This window comes from Gracilinanus agilis, chromosome 5 (assembly GCF_016433145.1).
Source record: "Gracilinanus agilis isolate LMUSP501 chromosome 5, AgileGrace, whole genome shotgun sequence".
In the NCBI taxonomy this organism is placed as follows: Eukaryota; Metazoa; Chordata; class Mammalia; order Didelphimorphia; family Didelphidae; genus Gracilinanus; species Gracilinanus agilis.
In genome coordinates, this window is record NC_058134.1 from 227,269,512 (window position 1) to 227,286,471 (window position 16,960).

General features: G+C 38.6%; 1 protein-coding gene across 1 annotated transcript in view; it reads left to right on the forward strand.

The window, feature by feature from the left end:
- The window catches only part of LOC123248657 (tyrosine 3-monooxygenase-like), a 57,382-nt gene that overhangs the window by 21,962 nt on the left and 18,460 nt on the right, over positions 1-16,960 (forward strand). The window contains 4 exon segments of the mRNA XM_044677503.1: positions 1,328-1,473; positions 11,562-11,697; positions 14,980-15,049; positions 15,863-15,919. Of these exon segments, the coding sequence (XP_044533438.1) occupies positions 1,328-1,473; positions 11,562-11,697; positions 14,980-15,049; positions 15,863-15,919 (409 nt within the window).

Consider the following 16,960-nt stretch of genomic DNA (forward strand, 5'->3'; position numbering starts at 1 on the left):
AACATGTTTCTTTCCCAAGGTCATGCGGATAGTGAAATGTCCAAACTGAAACTGAATTCCAGAATCTCTGATTTTAAATCCAGCTCCCTATTCATTTGACCATGCTCTAGTATCCTCATGCTTTTGCTGGGGTATGACCATGGACAAGTCAATTCATCTCCGTGAACCTCAGTTTCCCCAACACTAAAATGATAGGTTTGGAAGAGATCACTTTGAATGTCCCTTCCATCTCTAAATCTGGAAGTTGTTACTATGTGCCAAGTACCGTGCCAGGTGCTAGGCATACAAAGATAAAAATGAACCAGTCTCTATACTCATTTTTCCTGACTATCCCAGGTCATCTGCTACAGTCACTTCATTTTTATTGAGGAGATTGTTAGTCTAGTCCAGAAGTCACAGTAAAAATTAAAGATAGGAGCAGGTAAATGGCTCAGTGGATAGAGAGTCGGGCCTACAGATGGGAGGTCTTGGGTTTAAATTCAGCCTCAGACACTTCCTAGCTCTGTGACCCTGGACAAGTCACTTAACCCCCATTGCCTTAAAAAAAAAGTGAAAGGTAATATGTCCATAGCACTGTCTCAAGGTTTATAGAGTGGGCTCTGTTCACATGCTCTCATCTGAACTCTCATGAGAGGTAGATTTCTTTTCCATGAAGACACTTATTTTTTAACATTAGCTCCAAAAGAATAAGTGACTTAACCATAGGCAGTTAGCTACAGGAATCATACTTGGTTTTAAGATTTCCTTCAATTCTATATTACATATAGTATTTTATTTATTAAAGAATTTAGTCTTTCAGTGACATAATAGAGCAAGACTGATGGTTTTAGTGTCATGGGACCTGGATTCAAGAATATCCACCTCTGGGGCAGCTAGGTAGCTCAGTGGACAGTGTACCAAACCTGGACCAATGAGGTCAAATCTGGACTCAGACACTTACTAATTGTCACTTAATCCCCCTTGCCTAGTCCTTACCACTCTTCTGCCTTGGAACCAATACACAGAACTGATTCCAGGACATAAGGTAAAAATTAAAAAAAAAAAAAAAGAATATCCCACCTCTTCCATTTATTACTTTTCTGACCTTAGACAAGCTATTATGATTTTCTAAATCTTGGTTTCCTCATCTCTCAAATGAGGATTGGACTAGCTAGAGAAAAAATAAACAACTATGGTACCTATTTCAAAAGATCCTGTGACCATCACATGTGATAATATATGGAGATCCTTGTCTAAATATTTTTATCGCCATCATAATCATCATTATTATTTGATGAAACTCTAGAAGGGACCCAGTGACAAGAAAAAAATGTATTTTTTTTTTCAGGAAAGAAATCTACAGGAAACTCCGTACTCTCTATCCCACTTATGCCTGCAAAGAATACTTGGATGCTTTCCAGCACCTAGAAGAATATTGTGGCTATGCTGAAGACCACATACCTCAACTCCAGGATGTATCCAGATTTTTAAAAGGCAAGTCATCCTTTCCTATACCCCTTGAGACTCTACTACTTCTCTAAACATTATTGTCCCTTGGGAGAGAACATTCCAGTTCAAAGGTACTGAGGAAGGTTGAAGAACCTCAAAGAGATAGGGAAAAATTGGGATTGCAGAAGGTTTGGGGGGAATTTGCACAATTTTATATATTTCTGAGGTGGAGGAGAGAGGGGAAAGAGGAAGCAGTACTGACCACCTGTTCTGCACTCACTTTAGTATCCCCTCAAGATGTGTGTATCTCTAGAAGTTTGTTCCATCCTCCTCTTCTTTTTTCTCTATTTCTCCTCCCTTTCATCTTTTTTCTCTTCTTTCTTCCTCTTCCTCATCTTCTTTCCCTTCCACCTCCTAACATTAAGAGTTTAAACACTTTCTCATCTGCAAAATGGGAATGATGCCTTCCTTCACTTTTGGTATACAATATTCACAGATATTACCAAGATTTACAATCTTGATGATCTGTAGAATAGATGGAGCCTCTAACATTAGCCCAAATAGCTTTAAGGAAAAGAGGTGCTTTGTTTTCCCTCAAATTATATTCCTAACACAATCAACTAGTCCATCTAGAATAAATCGAAACTAGTCATCTACAAATGGGTGAGGTGACATGTTTTTGGTCACAGAGGACCAGGGAACATAGGGCAGGGCTGGGTCAATGAGTCACCATACCTACCCCATGTGAATAACCTGCAGGAGTTCCTATACCCAAAACAATCAGTGGGGCAGGGAATGATCAGATTGGTAGACTAAAGCCACAGCAATTTTGTTGTTGTTTAGTCATTCCATGACTGACCCTTTCCCATTTGGGGGGTTTTCTTGACAAGGATACAAGAGTGGTTTGCCATTTCTTTCTCCATTTCATTTTACAGATGAGGAAACTGAGAAAAACATGGTTAAATGACTTGCCCAGGGTCATACAACTAGGAATTGTCTAAGGACAGATTTGAACTTATGAACATGTATCTTCCTGATTCTAAGCCAGTGCTCTACCCATTATGGCACCACCTAACTGCCCCCATGGGAAATTATGGGAAGGGGATTTCTAAACAGGGAACCAGAGGACATGGAAGTGATGGTGGGGAAAATGTAGAGGAGTTTGTGTGAAAGAGGCTGAAGTATCAAAGGAAGGGTCTGATGAGTATGAGGAGCAGGATGGGATGGAGATGATATGACAGGTGGAAAAAACTTAGGAAAAGGGAATGTCCAAGGGCAAAGCCTGAAGATAATTAGATAGATAGATAGATATGAGTATACATATATAATGTGCATGTAATATATACATATAATTATATGTGTATATGGAATTATACAGTTGTATTATATTGTGTATTATATATATATATGTACATATATATATATTATAGTGAGGTGGCACTAGGATTCTTGTCATATATAATCCATAAGACCATTGATCTCAAACTGGAAGGGACGTTAGAGACCATCTAGTCCACCCCTCTCATTTAACAGATGAGGAAACCGAGGCCCAGTTAGCCTCAGTTACTACTTGCTCAGAGTTATACAGTTAGCAAGTGACAGAATTAGGATTTAAACCTAGGTCCTCTGATTTCAAATCCAGTGCTCTTTTCCCTCCTCCAAGCTGCCTTCCAATAAACTTCAATTGTCCAAGAAAATTGAAAAAGGAAATGTTCTGATAAGTTTAATGGCCTGGTTAACTGAGTGTCTTATAAAAACTCTTTGAGCTTTAAACCTTGTTCCTGACAATTTTTCCCAAATGGATTAACCCAATTTTCTGGTTTAAGGACCACAATGGAATCTTCCTTTAAGGACTGAGGGCCCTTCAATGCTTTCTTATTCAGTAAATCATCTTTCCGAAGTTATAGTTACAAATAGAGAAAGTGTAGCAAACTGAACTCCAGATTATTACTATGAAGACAATGTTATTGTGTTTGTACACTAAATTCCTTAGAGTTAATTTTATGGCTCTTAGCCTCATTTTCTAAAAAGTCTAAAGAAAGAGAATAAGTAAGAGGCAAGTGCATTAAAACACAGTGGTGTCACTGAACCATACAGATGGGTCCCTGACTAAAAAAACCACACATTAACATTATCTATGCCATGTTATATTTCATTTATTTTGTTAAATTTTCTCCAATTACATCTTTTTTTTCCAATTACATCTTAATTTTGTTTGTCCACACTTAGAAGTGTTTCTGGCCTCATATTTGACACCTCTCAGTGGACAGAGAATTAGCCTTGGGATCAGAAGACCTGAGTTTACATTATGCATATTGTCTTAAAGACACTGGGCAAGTTCTTCATTTTGGCTGTATGTCCCAGGCAAGTGTCTAAGACTCTAGAGCAGTTTTCCAGATCTTGATTGATAGGGGGATTTCCTTACGCAGATTAAATTTTAAAAAGTTAAAGAAATTCAAACAAACATGATTCAAGTTAATTAAGAACATTTAACCAAAATAATGGCCACTGTGCTTTGATTGTAAATACCTAATATATTTACTTAAGTTTTGCCTGATGGATCATTTGATCAACATGCATGGATGGTGTGCTTATTAGGAATAGAAGGGCAAAGAATGAAGGTGGCAGAGATGGACCCATCAAACATATAAGAGTTAAGTTCCCAGAAGAGAGTCTTCAGGCCCCCTGAGGCATGTCTGGTTTAGAAAGGCATTTATTATAAGGAACATAGCAGCCAGAATGCTCTTTTGCCTTATATGCCAACCTGGGAGTAGAAACACTCCAAGCATAATAACATTAATTTGGCATCAGTAAAAAAGACTGTGCCAGTGGGCACATAGGGTTGACTCTAGGGGCTGCCAGGTGAAGAAGATGAGACTTTGAGACAATCCGTGGGTCTCATCCCGTTACAAGAAGAAAGGGTGAAGCTGACTTTCTCATCTACCCTAATGCTTATAATTTAATGTAGTCTTCTCAAGAAGAAAGTAGGAGAAGAAACTTTCTCCTAATCTTGTAAAAGCTTTAAGGGGAAGGTGTCAGATGGAGCCTGAAGCTGTTGCAAAGTTTGACAGAGTGAAAAATAAATAACTTATGGTTTATTTCAAAAGACTGAAAGAAATTAGGTTGAAAGCAAATTCTGAACTGACTCTAATACATAGCCACTCACCCTCTTGCCAAAGCTACAAACTCAAGTTGAGCCCACATAAAGGCTAGAAGGAACCTCTTCTCTTGGTACAAGTCTTGGTTGAAATGAGAACATTTTTTAATTAAAAAAAATTTTTTCCATGTTTATATGATTCATTTTCTTTCCATCCCCTGTTTCCTTCCCCCTCCCAGATCCAATAAGCACTTCCACTGGGTTATACAAATGTGATCACTTATACCTATTTCCATGTTATTCATTTTTGCAACAGAGTGATCTTTTAAAGCCTAAACCCCTAATCATATACCTTTAAAAACAAATGATAAATCATTTATTTTTCTTCTGTGTTTCTATTCCCACCGTTCTTTATCTTGATGTGTATAGCATTCTTTCTCATAAGTCCCTTGGGATTGTCTTGTAGTAGCAAAGTCCTTTACACTGGATTGTTCCACAATGTTTCTGTTTCTAAGTACAATGTTTTCTTGGTTCTGTTCATTTTACTCTGCATCAGTTCATGGAGGTCTTTCCAGTTCATATAGAAACTCTCCAGATCATCATTCCTTACAGCATAGTAGTATTCCATCACCATCATATACCACAATTTGTTCAGCCTTTCCCAATTGAGGGACATACCCTCATTTGAGGAGAACATGTTAGAAACAGAGATGGGGAGGGTTTAAACTTCATCTGACTCTCAGACTTAAGACATCAGAAGTCACAAATAAAAGTGAAATATCTTTTCTTAGTAAGGTGTCTTTGCACTCAGAAGACTCATTGTTAAGTTCTAATGACTAAATTTGAGGAAGAACATTTTAGGAAAGATATTGACAAAGTGGAAGGAATTCAGAAAGCAAGATTAAGATAGTGAGGGAGTGACTATGCCATGTGAAGAGCTGTTGAATGAGATAGTGATATTTAGTTTGAAGAAGAGAACAGGATCATAGAGAGCTGGAAGGGAGCTTAGAGACCATCTAATTCATCCTTCCCTCATTCAATCCAGTTTTTGGTCCCTGATGGCAGAACTCTTATCCAGGCAACCATAGCTACAGCTGCTCATGTGCCAGAAGGAAAATCTACCACCACAGCCTTGCTTCCCAATTTGTCCCCACCACCACCATCAAAAGCATATGTGAGTGCATACACGCACACACACACACACATACACACACTCACACACACAAACCTAGAACATACCCATTATGAAAACAAAAATTACTGATATGAATGCTTGAACAGAGCTGAGCTAATCCAACCTCAGGATAGTAGATTTCAAGTATGGGAAGACCATCTTTTGAAAGAGTGGTTAGCCTTGCTCTCCTTGGCTCTAGAAGTTAGACCAAGGAGCAATGAATGGAGGTTACATAGAGATTTGTTTGGGTTTGACCTTTAAAGAAAAGCATTTCCTAATAATCGGAGGCATCCAGACATAAAATGAGATTATGTGAGAGTTAGGAGGTTCTCAGTCCCTAGAGTTCTTCAATGAAAGGCTTAGGGTCCATTTGTTGAAGAGTTGGACTCCTTGGAATTCTGTGACACATCTTCTGAGTGTTTTTAATGTGAAGATTTCTGTGCTCATTCCTAAAGGGATGCCACAGTGAACAAAGCATAGTGTTTATTCTCAAGGCACTTTAAACAACAGGTACCTAAGTAAGCTCAGTGATGTTGGAGAAGGTAATAAATGGAAACCATCTGAAAAGTCAGTCATCTTTCTCATCCCAAGTGGTTGAGCTCTCATATTATTTTCTGGTTACCTCTGGCCAATCATCTAAAGCCATGTTGGCAAACCTATGGCACATGAGATGGAGCTCCTTTCCCTCGCTCCTTATGTGCCTGAGGACATTTCTCCCACCACCTGTCCTTCTGCCTAGAAGCCCAATGGGAGCACCTCCTCCCTCCCCTATCTGGGATAAAGTTCACATATGGTATGAGGGTTGCAATTTGGGCACTTGGTCTCTAAAAGATTCACCATCACTGATCTAGACTATCCCCTACTTCTCAACCTGTCCTCCCCTCCCCCAATTCAGGACCCAGGTCAATAATATAGTGAATTAGTCCATTTTTCCATAATGGATCCTCAGAAATATGCTGGAAATGAAGTTCTCTTTCTTGCTTTCTTGTTTTTAGGCTGCTTTGTCCTTTAATCCTTCTCTTTCCTTTCTTATCTTTCTTTCCTCCCCTTTTTTCTTCCCTTCCTTTCTTCCTTCCCTTTTCTTCTTCTTTCCCTTCTACTCCCTTCTTTCCTTCTTTCCCTTCCTCTTTCCCCAGAGATCATGTAGAGTTAGAACTGTAAGGGAACTCAGAGACCATCTAGTTCATCCCTATCATTTTATAGATGAGGAAACTACGGCTATAAGAAGTTCATAATAATAATGTTGACAGTTACTAACATTTGCATTATGCTTTAAAGTTTACAAAGTGTTTTTACATACATTATCTTATTTAAGTACCACAATAATCTTGTGAGGTTGGAGCTGCAGACATTATCCATCCATCCACACCCCCCTCCCTTTTTAGTTTTACAAATGAAGAAACTGAAGGTCAGAAAAGTTAGGCAAGTTTACCCATCTTTATACAGATAGTGAGCATCAGAGGCAGGGTTCATCCAAGTTCCATACAGTCAATAAGAATTAGAATTGGAATTTGAACCCATATCTCTTTTTTTATAAATTGATATATTTTGATTTTATATCACCTTCATATCTAAATATATCCCACTCGCTCCTTTTCCAATAGTTATCACTTATAACAATGAACAAAAAAGGAAGAAAAAAATTAAAGTATTTCTGCAAAATTAACCAATATCCTTCAAAACCAGGTTTTATGAGTAAGTCTGGTATATTTTTCATTATGCCATTATGATTATCTGGAAGAAAGATTAGATAAAAATGGAGATTTTATTTTATTTTTTCTCCGTTATATTTTTTGTTAGTTTCAGTTCTTAGGCCAGATAACTCAAACATTATCATTCTAACTAATTACCCAATGAGACAAAATGATGAGTTTTCATCGAATCCCAATCACTTCTCAGAGCAGAGTCATGAATTTCCTACGATAATTTCCTAAAATAAACTACTCCAGTGTGATGTCTGAATTTTGCCATTGCATATGGAAAGCACAGGACCATAACACTGGCTCATGAGCCAACTAATTACTCTCTCATTAAATGGATATTATGAAATATCAGAAGAACAAGTCATGGGCAGGATTCTCCCAGTGGGCCTCCACTACCCTCAACATGTATAGGGAGATTAGTGATCTCTGAGATAATTAGGTCAAAAAATAAATTTAAAACCCAGCTCAACATTTGGAACAGCCCCTGGAAATGACTACGGAGTAAGGAAGACTTGACTTCTGGGGATTGCCCAACACAGAGTACATGCCCATTCAGTCCATGGGACATTCCAAGGAGGTTCATCTATGAGTTTCTCTTTCAGGGGTTAACAGAAGTACAAGCAGACACAATTGTTTCTTTCTAGGGAAACTATTTGGATTTGGAATTTGCTCTGCAACCCACCTGGAACTCATTACCAACAAAGTTTTTTAAGTTAAAAAAAAAAGTCTGTTTTATTTTGTCCTCCTCTGTGAAGGTTTTCTTAGGCCAAGAGAGGGAGAAAGAGAGAGGCCTTGTGTACACACTGAAGATGTTGCTGGGCCAATTATTTAACTCCTTTTTTTTTTTGTCTTGTTATGCGGCCATCATTCTACTCATGCCCATCTTCCCATCATTCCCTACCCTTCTGCTGACCCCGCCACCACCACATTTCTTCTTCCTTGTTTTTTCCCAGCTCTATCCTCCTTATTTTTTCAAAGAAAAAATATCCTCCTATATATTTATTCTTCCTGGCAACCATAACAAGCCTTTTCAACAATATGGAAAATTTCATGACTAAACAAAAAAGACATTCATCTCCTTTGTTCCTTGAGGTGTAGAAATCCAAAGATGATGCTATCCCAAGGTGTAGAGTATCCTGTATTCATACATGTGTGTGCTGGTAAATGTTTAAGCCAGCTCTCTGGAGGGGAAAAAAATATATGAATGACACACTTTTAAGTTTAATCTGTACTATCTGATGGAGGAAAAAAATGTATCTATCTGCTTTTTTTAAATCTTGACCAGAAGTGTCCAAGACGCTGAGCTCCTGGGCCACGTGTGGTTCAAAACACTTCTAAGTCTAGTCGGAGCCAGATTAAAATGTAATTGAGAAATAGTTAATAAATAAAAATACACTAAAACAGATAACATTACATTAAAAAAAACTCTTACTTCCATCTTAGAATCAATACTGTATATTGGTTCTAAAGTAAAAGAATGGTAAGGACTAGGCAATGAGGTCTAAGTGACTTAACCAGGGTCATGCAGCTAGCACTTTGAAAATCAGAAGTATGAACCGTTGCTCAGTTTCTTCAAATAAAAGTACAGAAAAAGCTCTACTTTCAATCAGTTTCCAATACCTAGTCTATGAGAGGCTACGTGCTAGACATCAGAAGTACAGACAAATGAAACAGACCCTGCCTTAGAAGAACTAATGTTCTGGGAGAGAGAAACCACAGCAATACAGATAAGAGTTAGTGACCCAGTGATTTCTGGGGTCACAGAGGCACTAGCTCCTTGGGGGAAAGGAGTAGATTCAGATGAGGCTTCCTATAGGAGGCAGAACCTGAGTTGGATTGAAAGAAAATTAGAGGTGTAGGGGCAGCCAGGTGGCTCAGAAGATTGAGAGCCAGGGCTAGAGATGGGAGGTCCTGGGTTCAAATCTAGCCTCAGACATTTCCTAGCTGGGTGTCTCTAGGCACCCCATTGCCTCGCCCTTAACTACTCTTCTGCCTTGGATAACCAATACACAGTATTGATTCTAAGATGGAAGGTGGAAAGAGTTTGAAAAAAAAAGTAAAACATTGACTAAAGGAATCCAATGAATAGGAAGCCTTAATTAATTTGATAATCCTCCTCCACTGCCTTCTTTTTTCCATCCCCTTATTTTTAGGATCAAATAAGATAATATTTGCAAAATGCTTTGCAAAAGTTAAAACATTACATAAATATTTCATAAACTTTAACATGCTATATAAATGCTATCATCATTAGCATCATGTGTTAGGACCTGTAAAATGATGGAGTTAACTTGGATAGATGACCTCTAAGATACCTTCTAGTCCTTGATCAATATATTACTTGATTATCCCTGATACTACAAAGAGCTTCACCTGTGGACTCTAGAAGGGGCATTTTGATCAGGCTTTGGCTCTCCCAGTTACCTATGTCCAATAAAACTGGGGCAAACCAAAATGCTTATTTGTGTTTGTTTGTTTTCTGGTTACTTGAGTATTACCTAGGAAACCTTAAAGCATCAACCCAAGTAGAAAACAAGTTGATCCTGAGTATTTGGCTAAAAAACAAACAACTACCAAAGCAACTTCAGGGTCTTAGTTGTTTTTTCCCAAAATAATCTCCTATACCACTTGTAGTTTGAGGACTGTAGAGTGAAAACTAGATGTCAGAAAGATAATCTCTAACTTGCCCATATGCTATTTTGCCAGAAAAGGTTAGATTACTTTCACCATATTGTGTTTGCTATGGCAGGAAAGGAAGTACCCTAATGATATCACGGGGAGAATTGGATTTAAATCAGGCAGAATTGTATAGTTTTCAACCTTATTCCTACAGTGTCAACAGTCCTGTGGCAAGACAAAAATTAGAATGAATGGTGATGATCTAGGATGCAATGGATGATCTTGGCATATTCCATCTCTGGCCAACCTCTAAGTATGTCATAGCATCTGTTCCAGTTGCCTTTATGGCTACTGGAATAAATTATTTTTATCCACCCTTTCTGCTAGGGGAAGTCTTCAGATGCTTGGGGTAGACACCCGATTAGGGGAAATAGATGGAGAGATAGATAAACAGATGGACAGATAAACAGACAGATAGATAAATTGATAGACAGATAGATAGATAGATAGATAGATAGATAGATAGATAGATAGATAGATAGATAGATAGACAGACAGATAGATAGACAGATAGACAAATAGGTAGATTCCCCAGGAGTCAGACTTTGACTGAAGGTCCTCTGAAGTTTCTAGAAGTAAATACTTTACTAGAAATTTCTAGAAGTAAGTACTTTATTAGAAGTAAATTTTCTTTACATTGTATTATGTTGGCCTCCATAACAAGACACAGTAGACTAGACCTGGACCAAACCTGTGTTAAAGCCTTGGTTCCTACATTTTTGTAGCTGTGTGCCTGATGGTTCAGTGAGTTAATCTTTCTGAGATTCAGTTTCCTCATCTGTAAAATGTTGAGAACTCAACATATCCTACTAAGAGGGTTGTTTTGAGGAAAGTTCTTTGTAAACCCTACGATAAAAAAGGGAGGGTTGGCCATCTCACCTTCTCCATTAGGGACACGATGTCTTCCTTAATTTGCCTATCAACCTTTTTTGGTTTGGGCTGCTGCATTATAGCATTGACTCATTTTATAGTTGTCTACCACTCAAATCCTCTTCACGTGGATAGTTATCCAGCTATACCTATCCTATCTTGTCTTTGTATGGCTGATTTTTTGAACCCTGCTGTAGAACTTTACATTTATCCTGATTACATTTAGCTCATCGATTTTCTTTGGTTGCCTAATAGCTAGCATTTGTATAGCGCTTTAAAATTTTGCAAAACATTTTGGAAATATTTCATTTGGTCCTCACTATGGCCCTGTGAAATAAGTGCTATTATTTTCCCCATCTTACAGATGAGGAAATTGAGGTTAAGAGATATTAAATGACTTACCTAGAGTCGTAAAGACAAGATTTAAAATCAAGTCTTCCTAACTCTAAGCCCAGTGTACTTCAACGTCTGGATGATGTACAGTCATATTTTCAGGATGCAAAGTTGGTTCTGTGCAGTTTATTGAAGAGTTTCCAAGAGGTTGGCTCAGAACCCTGCTTTTGACTGGAAGTATCTCAGAAATCTCATTCTTCCTCTTTCTGGCACCCAGAGACAACTGGTTTTCAACTGAGGCCTGCTGCAGGACTCCTTTCTGCTCGTGACTTCCTTGCCAGCTTGGCCTTCCGTGTATTCCAGAGTACCCAGTACATCAGACATTACTCTTCTCCCATGCATTCTCCAGAACCGTAAGACCCTCTCTTGTTATCATGCCCTTGTGGTCTTTGTGGCTTGCCTGATGCAATGTCTTTTGTTGTCTTATTTTCTCTCTGGATCCTGCCCTGTAGACATAGTTTATGGAACCTCTCCTAGGAAGTAGGTTTCTTTTTAAATTGATGCTTTTGGTTTTTACATTGCATCTGTTTCTGAAATTATAAAGACCTCCTCTCTTCCCTTATTCAAGGTACAGAAGTTGGTAATTCTTCAATCTATCAAAAAGTATTTATTAAAGCACCTACTATGGATCAAGCACTTTACCAACGGCTGGTGCTATAATTTCAAAAACAAAATAAGGCAGGGGCAGCTGGATAGCTCAGTGGAGTGAGAGTCAGGCCTAGAGACGAGAGGTCCTAGGTTCAAACCCGGCCTCAGCCACTTCCCAGCTGTGTGACCCTGGGCAAGTCACTTGACCTCCATTGCCCACCCTTACCACTCTTCCACCTATGAGACAATACACCGAAGTACAAGGGTTTAAAAAAAATGAGGCTTATCCTCGAACAGTTTGCATTCTAATGGGAGAATACAACATATACTTATGGAGAACCCATGTATACAAGATATACATTGGGTAACCTTACAGGGGAAAGGCCCTGCACATTGGAAAGGATCAAGAAAGGGTTCCTGAGAATTCTAAGGGGTGAATAGGGAGAGAATTCTGGGCATGGGAGACAGCCAGTCATCACAGAAGTAGGTGATATGGGCAAGCATCAGCAAATAGGCTAGAATAACTAGTCTGTGTAGAGGAGAGTAATATTTTAAAAGCCTGGGAAGATGGGAAGGGATCAGGTTGTAAAGAGCATTAATGCTGACCCAAAGAGTTCTTATTTGATATTGGGAGCCAGTGGAATTTATTTATTTGTTTTTATTTTTATTTTTTTTTAAACCCTTGTACTTCGGTGTATTGTCTCATAGGTGGAAGAGTGGTAAGGGTGGGCAATGGGGGTCAAGTGACTTGCCCAGGGTCACACAGCTGGGAAGTGTCTGAGGCCGGATTCGAACCTAGGACCTCCTGTCTCTAGGCCTGACTCTCACTCCACTGAGCTACCCAGCTGCCCCCGCCAGTGGAATTTATTGAGGGGTGTGTGTGTGTGTGTGTGTGTGTGTGTGTGTGTGTGTGTGTATGATGATTAGACATACACTTAGGAAAATCTTTCTGGCAGCTAGGGATAAGGTAAGGACTGAATGGTCTTTTTTGCACATAGGCAGATTGGGTGACTACCTACAGTTTTATTTCAAGGGCTTTGGATGGCTCTTGATCACCAGCCTATGCACCACCCCTCTCAACCTCCCATGTACTTCCCTGTAAATTCCCTGGTGCTCAAAATTCTACTAAATGAGGACAACCACTTTTTATTTTTCCAATTAGAGATGAAATTTAAAATGAAAATTTCCCTCCAGAGAGCAAATTTACACTCGAATTTACAATCATTTTAGTTCTTTTAACCGAGAGAACACTGGGTACCTAGAAGACAGATGCTTTTAGAGAGAGGAAGAAGCTTTTCAAAGTGCTTTAAATTGGAGGCACCAAGGACTCATTTCCTTTTCTCTGCATTCTTTCAGAGTCCCTCTGGCAGGAAAGCAGACCACAGCCCATACTCCAAGGCCACATGTGTACAGATATTGTAAACTGTGGCTCAGACAGGAGTCACCCTTCTGTCCTTGGCCATGAAGATGCTTGTGGATCCCAGAGCATTCTAGACCTGCTGACTAGAGCTCTGAGTCCAAATCCTGGTTTTGTGGAACCCCGGGGGGTCTCTGGTTAGCCCAAGCGATGTTGCAAAACTCTGGCAACATTTTGTAAAAATCTGGCTTAAGAAATAGAATATATGTTTCAATTAACTCTTGTAGAAAGGGGCAGAGGTGCTGTTTAAAATCAAGCAGACAACAGAAATGTTGGCGGGGTGGGGGTTCCAAGAGCAATAATTTGTGCTCTAGACTATAGCTTAGGGAAAGAATTAAAAGACCAAATTCTAACCATATTTTAAGACTCCTAAAAATAACTATATTTTTGGTAGAGATTTTCTTTCAAAGATCTAAGTTTAAATTGACTTTTTAGAGCCACAGTATAATTGAATGAATAAAATTAAAAGAATAAATTGTATCCATTTATATAAGGAAACTAGGTGGCACAGTGGATAAAAGTGCCAGGACTGGAGTCAGGAAGACTCATCTTCTTGAGTTCAAATCTGATCTCAGCCAATTACTAGATGTGTGACCTTGGACAAGCCACTTAACTCTTTGCCTCAGTTCCTCATCTGTAAAATGAGCTGGAAAAGGAAATGAATGGCAAACTACTCTAGTAACAAAACCCCGAACTGGGTCACCAAGAGTTGAATGTGGTTGAAACAAATGAACAACAAAAATACATTTATATAGATAGATGTACAGTTTTATGTTGAATGAATGTAACCATTGTGTTACATATAATAATTACATCTGGTTCTGACTTGGGATTCTTCAGTCTTGGGAACTCCTATTGTGGCATCTTCCTCTACCCAATCTACCTTTACCCAATTATTCTACAACTTACTATCTTAAAAGAGTTGCTTGCATTGCTAAGAGGCTAAATGTCTTACTCAGGTTCTCACATCTTATATTTGACAGAAGCAGCATATAAACTAGTGTCTCTCTGACTCCAGAACAAGATCTTTATTCTCTATGCCATCCTGATTCTTCTTTAAGCTCCTTCTAGGTACCAGGTATTTTACTAGACCCGAAGAATACAAAGATGGAAAAAGACATGATCCCTAGCTTTGGCTGGGGTGTGTGTATTGTAAAACAGCATAAATAACTACGATATGATTTAGAACAGTGTCAGTTGCACAATGATATCCTTTCTACCAAATGCCATGGAGAATAATACGGAAGAAATAGATGACAGTAAATACAGGCGAGCCAGTCACATCATAAGACTAAGAGAGAATGATGGAGAACTAAAATATAGTCTTGGTACCCACTGACTTTTTCAAGGCTCAGAGGATGGTCTCCAATATATTGAGTAGCTCTTTCCTGTAGTGTTTAGGGAAATATATCTAGAAAGATTGCATAGAATAAAGAGGCTTGATGGGAGGGGGTCTGCCCCAATGGAAATACACACACACACATACATGGATAAAATCACAGATACATTTGGGCATTGAAGTACAGACTAATTATATTATATGCTGCATGTATGTACCTAAGACCTGATTATATGGTCCTCCTTTTGCATATATAAATCATATATATCATCTCATATTTGATTTTTCCAGAGATTGCTGCCATGAATTGTTGGGTCACATCCCAATGTTAGCAGACAAAGAATTTGCTCAGTTCTCACAGGTAATGATATTCTTCTCCCTTGCCTCTACCAACCTGCATTGGTTCTTTTATACCAGTTAGAAATGAGTGCTAACTCCAAACTCAGTCACTGGGAGAATTAAATGGAGAATCACATTGAAAGGAGGAAGGGTCTTTATGTTAGAATAAAGAAAAGACAGAGCTGGAGCTGAGAGGATCCTTAGACCCAGGAATGCCAAGGCTAGGAAAAGACCTTAAATCAGAGAGTGCCAGAGCTGGGAACATCTTTAGGATATCGATTTTCAGAGCTGGAAGGGACCTTAGAATATAGAATGTCAGATCTAGGAGGGACTTTAGACTATAAAAATGGCAAAACTGGGATGGCCCTTGGGTCACTGTCATAAATGAAAGGGATTTTATGGGGAAAAAAGTATAGCTTAGAAAGGATTTTAAAGAACATCTAATGTATCTCCGTTATTGTATAGATGAGGCTTCTGAGTGCAAAGGACTTGAAATGATTCTGATTTCAATTTTGAATATGCATTTGGGTCATATGTATTCTCTCAACCTTCATTATGAGCTAGAATAATATTTATTGAACAGCATTAATTATGTCATATTACCAGGAACCATTTTCTTTATATGACCAGACTCTTCAGGGCACCTTTCCCCTTTCTTTAACCTTATCCTGCCCTCATCTACACTAACCAGAGTAGACTTGTCCAGTCATAATTTTGGGAATATGGATTAGTGTGCACTCAGAATTGAACTGATAACTAAAGATCTGGAATGGAAAGACATTATGTAGAGAACCTTAAAAAAAAAATCTCTTTTTATTTCCCTTGCCTTCTCTAGGATATTGGACTTGCTTCACTTGGATCATGTGATGCTGACATTGAAAAACTGGCCACAGTGAGTAAACATTACACGTTTCTAGTTATTTCATCTATGTATAGAAAAAGAGAACTCACAAGGCCATATATTGAGAACTGAAAAGGACTTTCAAGTCATTGGGTCCATTTTTGTTCATTTTTTTTCAGTTCCATTTAATACTCCATGAACCCATTTGGAGTTTTCTTGGCAAAGACACTGGAATGGTTTGCTATCTTCCTTCTCTAGCTCTAAAAATAAGGAAACTGATGCAAACAGAGGTTAAGTGACTTTCTCAGGGTCACATAGCTAATAAGTGTCTGAGGCTAGATTTGAACTCAAGAAGATGAGTATTTATGACCTCAGGCCCATCACTCAATCCACTGTATCCACTCTACCACCTAGCTGTCTGGGGTCCATTCACAGACGAGAAAACTAAGACCTAGAGAAGTTTTCTAAGATCATACAGGTGGTAAGTGTCAGAAGTGAGATTTGAATTCATTTCTTATTAATTTCAAGTCTATTGCGCTATACTGGATTGACTTTTTCTGTGTTGTTCTTTCCTAAGATTATTAGCATAATAGAGATTGAATAGATAGGACCATTTGTGCTAGAGGGAGTGTCTGGCAATTTCTGCCACTGCTAAGGTTATTTGCATTCAGTACACCTTAAAGTCAAAGACCAAGTCCCATGTTTATTTACATACTCCTGAGCATGTAGCTAAGTGTTAGAGAGTGGGTGCACAAATTGTTTTTTGTGCTTTTCTGGGATTCCTTCCCTTTGAAAAGGGGAATCAGGAACAGAAGCTCTGTCTTCTATTTTTTTGGTTTATTCTGTGGTCAATTTCTGTGGCCAAAGAGTCATTGAAACTCAAAATGAGAGGAATTTCCAAAGTCATCCAGTCCAACCCACTTACCCATACCTGAACAATAATTCTATCTATACCATCTCTTACAATGAAGGAGTTTAGAGGCAGGGGTGGTAAGAGAAACAGGAAAGAAAAAAGAAACAAAGAAAGAGAGAACAGAAAGAGAAAGGAAGAAAGGGAGAAAGAAAGAAAGAAAGGGAGAAAGAAAGAAAGAA